At 53.8% G+C, this 5,392-nt stretch overlaps 1 protein-coding gene and 1 long non-coding RNA gene across 2 annotated transcripts in view; one reads left to right on the top strand and one right to left on the bottom strand.

Annotated features, from left to right (window-relative positions):
- The window catches only part of LOC129686111 (uncharacterized), a 5,108-nt gene extending 4,884 nt beyond the window's left edge, over positions 1–224 (bottom strand). Inside the window, exon 1 of the long non-coding RNA XR_008721585.1 lies at positions 77–224. This is a non-coding gene — a long non-coding RNA (uncharacterized LOC129686111). The remainder of the gene's footprint in view (positions 1–76) is intronic.
- Positions 225–1,063: 839 nt separating this feature from the next.
- Positions 1,064–2,410, top strand: LOC129686110 (acid-sensing ion channel 2). Its single transcript, XM_055619826.1, has one exon. The coding sequence runs from the start codon at positions 1,356–1,358 to the stop codon at positions 1,938–1,940; it is 585 nt and encodes a 194-aa protein (XP_055475801.1). The 5' UTR covers positions 1,064–1,355; the 3' UTR covers positions 1,941–2,410.
- The last annotated feature ends 2,982 nt before the right edge of the window (positions 2,411–5,392 follow it).

Genomic DNA, 5,392 nt, shown 5'->3' with positions numbered 1-5,392 from the left:
CACACACACACACACACACACACACACACACACACACACACACACACCTCAAACAACAGAAAGCAGCCAGTCCTACCTTGGCACCCAGCTGTCTTCCTTTGTTAAACACAAAAAGTCCTGAAAGCCATATGGGGGGGGGGGGCTACTTGTTGCTCTTTCTCTGGGATTCCAGTGATATTTTCAATCTCTAGAAGGGCTTCTTTTTACTCTTCTGGAGCATCCCCCTCCGGCCTGCAGCGGAGACTCTGGTTTTAAAATGCTTCCTTCATTTTCAACATCTCTCCCCTTAGAGACCCCAAGCGAATGTGACCCTGGAGCCCACAATGGTGCAAAGACCCTTGCCAGCATCTCACATGCCACACAGGCAGTTAAGTATTCACTTTTCATGGGGTTAGGGAGTCAAGTTCTCCTTCCTCTGAGAGTAGCTCACTACCTGGAGTGGTAGACCACCGCAGCCCCCAGCAGCTCAGAAAAAAAAATACTAAAAACTTTCTCCACGTCCTCAGCCCCTATCTGCCCTGCTTTCCACACACGCCAGCCTCCCCTTCTCCTAGCAGCCTTGCTGGAGGCAGACCCAGGACAGGCTCGCTCTGAGCCCAAGGGTCTCCATCTCCTTTCTGGAGCCTGGGAGCACGGAGCCCGCAGAAGCCCCCTGCATCGCTGCTTCTCTCTCGTAGGCGGAGCGCGGCGTCCTCACCCAGGCGGCAGCCGCGGCCGCGATTGGAATTCTGTCCCCAAAAGGGGGCCGGAAAAGGAGGAGAGAAAGGAAGGATGGAGGCTGGCAGGGAAAAGCAGCGGCCAGGGTCCCAGACATCCCCGGGAAGAAGCTAAGCGCGTTGGCTGCTAGTGTGCTGCACCGCGGAGGAGCCCCACCGCACTGCATCAGCGTGGCTGTGCTGACACCCCCCCCCCCCCAAGCTTAACACGGGGCATTATGCGCTGGTTAACAGGCTACGAGCTGCTCAGCGACTTGTTTTAAGCATTTTCTCCCTCGCTCTCGCTTTTAATCTTGTCTCTAGTGGCGTGTGTAGGGGGGAGGACTTTATTTCCATTGGCTAAGCGCTCCCTTCCCACCCACATCCCTTCCACATCACCTTGGTGTCTCCCTAAATAAAACCAGCCCTCCTTATCGCCTGGAAAAAATCAGGAGCTAGAGTTTGAATGGGTTTTATATAAACACTCACCCCTGTCAGCGTGCGGCCAAGCTCTCAGGATAAACTCCCAGTGTCTGGCCTGATGCTTGCCTGGCGATCTCTGCCTTGAACGCTAAGGTTTAAGCAGAATCCAGAGGACTGGGAACTCTTCCCTGAGATTTGATCAACCTGAAGCCAGTTGCGGAACTGCACAGGGTCCCGATGGACCTCAAGGAGAGCCCCAGCGAGGGCAGCCTGCAACCTTCCAGCATCCAGATCTTCGCAAACACCTCCACTCTCCATGGCATCCGCCACATCTTCGTGTACGGGCCGCTGACCATCCGGCGTGTGCTCTGGGCAGTGGCCTTCGTGGGATCCCTGGGCCTGCTGCTGGTGGAGAGTTCCGAGAGAGTGTCTTACTATTTCTCCTACCAGCATGTTACCAAGGTGGACGAAGTGGTGGCCCAGAGCCTGGTCTTCCCAGCTGTGACCCTCTGCAACCTCAATGGCTTCCGGTTCTCCAGGCTCACCACCAATGACCTGTACCACGCTGGGGAGTTGCTGGCCCTGCTGGATGTCAACCTGCAGATCCCTGACCCGCATCTGGCGGAGCCCACCGTGCTGGAGGCCCTACGACAGAAGGCCAACTTTAAACACTACAAACCGAAGCAGTTCAGCATGCTGGAGTTCCTGCACCGGGTAGGCCATGACCTGAAGGACATGATGCTCTATTGCAAGTTCAAGGGGCAGGAGTGCGGACACCAAGACTTCACCACAGTGAGTACCTGGCTTTCAGTTCCCTCCTGAGCTTACTCTTCAGTAGAAGTGGTGCGCCGGTGGCCTTCTGTCTGTCTCAGGCCCTCTGCTGTGCAGGAAAGGGGGCAGAGACCCAGCTGAAGGCCAGGAGGGTAGCTGGTAAGAGTTGTTGGACCTGTTTGTAGAAAAGGTTACCTGTCAGATGGAGTACTGTGGTCCTTTCAGATTGAAGGGCTACAGGGAGCCTGCTGTTGAGGGATCACTCCCCCAGGTGTGCTGAGTTGGGCTTTCTCAGAGGGAAGAGGCCCTGGTTGCCCATTGTCCAGGGTGCTTGATGTCTGAGCCGTGTGACAGGAATAGCTTGTCATTTGGTGAGATGGCATCCTCTCTTCTCTCTTTCTCCCTTCTCTCTCCTCTCTCTGTGCTCGGAAGTGGCATCAGGCTCTGCATCCTGTGGGCTGGGCTGGAGCTAAAGCTGTCACAGGAGGGGGTGTGGGCCCCCAGACAGCCTGAATGGCTCCCGTGGCGGTGGGAGCTCAGTGAGCAGGTGATGCTGCAGAGGTGTGGAAGGCTCTTTCCTTCCTTTTCTTGCCTGAATTGTGTGGAGAAGCGAGAACCCCCAGAAGCTCCATCTGGTCTTCCTGCAGGCGTGGTGAAGCCACGAACTGTTCATGGTGCTTTGGCAGGGAGGACAGTCAGGGTAGAGGCTCCAGTATAGGACGGGTAGAGAGATGACAGCTGTAGTGAGGTGGTCCCGGAGGCTGGCTGCTTGTCTGAGAGCCTGAGCTTGAAACTCGAAGGCTCGTTTTCTCTGTGTACAATCGCTTCACAACGTGGGTGCAGGAGGAGGGAGTGGGGAGGGGGCTGAGCAGCTGTGGGATTGGAAAGCCTGAAGCGGGGTGTGGAGTTGAGTAAAGAGGAGGGAATGGCGCACGCACGTTCGTTCTTTCGGGATGGGTTTGCCAGAGGGGGGATGAGAAGGAAGGATGGGAGCATAGCTGTTGCCACTGGGGTTCTCAGCTCAATTAGTGAACTGCTACAAGTCTGGGGTATCAGAGGCTGTGGGGTCCTTCTGCAGTCCAGTGTGTCTTCCTGGGGTAGGGGGAGGAGAGCTTCAGGGACTTTGACTCTTAAGCCAAAAACGCAGTGACAAGTTGGGGATGGCAGGTGCAGCAGTCATCAAGGGAACTGGACTGTGTCGTCAGCACTTGTCTGGGGTGCTCTGCCTCATTAAGACATCCCCTCCCTTTCCCCATAGTGCAGCCCTTTCCACCCCCTCTCAGAGCCACCTGCCTCTCACTCTGAGGTTCTCTTTATGCACCAGCCAGTCTCTGCCTTCAGCCTTTGCACTTGGCTGTCTCTCATTCTGAAAGCGCCCAGAGTGCCAGGGGCATTGCCTCTCGCAGCCTGTGTGCTAGAGCTGTTTCCTGGGGGAGCTGTTTTATATTATTATCCCCTTTAAACACTCTGAGGAGGAGCACAGCCAAACCTACAGCAGCATTTGCTAAAGATAAAGCCAGTCTGAACTGGAGGAGGAAGCAACCAGCCCTTCTTAAAGGAGCAAACAGGAACCTAAAATATGTCATGCACAAATGATGTCTGAGGGGCCTCGGGGAGGGATGAGAAAAATGCCTCGTTCTTGGAGGCTGAAACCATTGCTGTGTTCCAGCCCATGCTTTCTAGTGCCTGGCAACACTCAGCCTCATCGTTGTACTTTGAGGCTTGAAAGTGCACTTGGCTCTCCCTCTGTCTGCCTGCACACACTTGAGACTCACAGACAACAGATGCAGGGTGTCTCAGACAGGCTGTCCTGGGCAGCAGACCCTAGGCTGAGTCTATACTCATCCTCACAAGCATCCTCGTGACGGCATGGCTGACCGGCAGGGTAGCTCTGCTCATGCCCAAGTTCTGTTTAGAAGTAGAGGTGTGTTGATCTCAGGCTGCTTGCTTGTGTTTGGTCCGTCATTTGAATCGCTGGTACCCCAGGCAGCCAAAAGTCAGGTTTTAAATCCTAACCCTAGCTTCTGACCATCTGATTGCCCGTGGATAAGGTCTGTGCTTTAATTCGTGGCACAAGCATCTGTCACCTCTTAGACTCATCTGTTTGAGTACCCATCCTTTAACTGACCCCTCTGAGTGTAACATCTCCAAGCACCAAGGAGAGGATGTCCCTTGGTGTTCTCTTCCGTCTGCTCAGGGATGTCAGGATGACACCCACTCCAGGTGTGTGATAGGAACCTAGTGAGCACCCATGCTGAGCCTCTGCTGGGGGGTAATATGATAGGAGACATGTCTAAGAGTGTACACTGAGGAGCGAACCTCTGACACACCTTTGTGCTCTTGGGGCCTTGGGTGTGCGCAGGCTTTTCTTGGCCTCCCACATCAACAATGACACTGTGCTGCTCCTGGAGAAGCCCGTTGGCCAGCCTCTTCTCTCATTCACTGTCCAGTGGACTTTTTTTTTTTTTTTACAAACTCTGCTGGGGGTTGTGACACACATGGTACCTTCTTTCTGTAAGCAACCATGGCTGACTTACTAGAGAATTTAAGTGTGGGGGAGGGGATGTCACAGGTGGATGCCTCTCTTTTGCTGGATTTGATTTTCCTATAGAGCCCAGAGCATCCTCTCCAGGGCGAATGCTGTAGCACACGCTTCCTTATTCCAAGTCCTTAGCCTGTGTGCAATGAAGTGTGTAATACCCTTTAATTAGTGAATGAGCCGTGATTCCAGAAGAGTGAACGAAGGTTGTTCGTGGAGACCTAAAGTCCCCAGGAAGCCAGGTGTGGAATGCTGAGTGAGTGCCGAGGAAGCAGGCATGCTCCCTGCCCATGCAAATACTCTGAGGCTTCGCCTGGGAAGAATCTGGCTTCAGAGAGGTCTGCGGTTTGCCTTCCTTGAAAAACCATAAGCAAGACTTGATTCTAGGCCTTCTTCCCACAAGAGGTGACCCCCAGTGACCCAGGGTAGAAAGGGGATGAGGTGGGAGCTGATGAGGGTTGTGACTCTTATCTGAGACCGTGGCCAACATGACAAGCATGAAATCCATGAAGTCCAGCATCATCCTTGTTTCTTTGTTTCCTTGCCTGCTCTCCAGATGGGCACTTGAACATCCAACCTTGACCTTCTAACGCAGAGTACTGTTGGAGGAAGAAGCAGGTTCGACTCTATGTGAGGACATCTTCTGTTTTTTTGCCAGCTGGGTAGCTGTGAGGTGGGGTTCTGAGCAGCATTTGTAAGAGGGGTGCTGTTGTCCCGCCTGCCTCCACTGTTTTCAGGGGTCACATGAATGAGGAATAAGGGCAAAGATAAGGGCAGGAAGGTGTGGGGGGGGTACAGGCAATACTTTCTCTGTTTGGAACTCTGGGTGAAAACTCACCCTCCAGAGGGGAGCTGCTCCCAGCGGAGGTTCTGTCGGGGCTAACGAATGCTGTCAGGTAAATTTCTGTCATTTGTGATCAGCACATGACGAGGTCTTATGTTGTCTCTCTGCTCAATGACACCA

This window comes from Psammomys obesus, unplaced genomic scaffold, assembly GCF_907164565.1.
Source record: "Psammomys obesus unplaced genomic scaffold, mPsaObe1.curated_primary_1811, whole genome shotgun sequence".
Lineage (NCBI taxonomy): Eukaryota > Metazoa > Chordata > Mammalia > Rodentia > Muridae > Psammomys > Psammomys obesus.
This window is presented reverse-complemented; position numbering and strand designations above follow the sequence as displayed.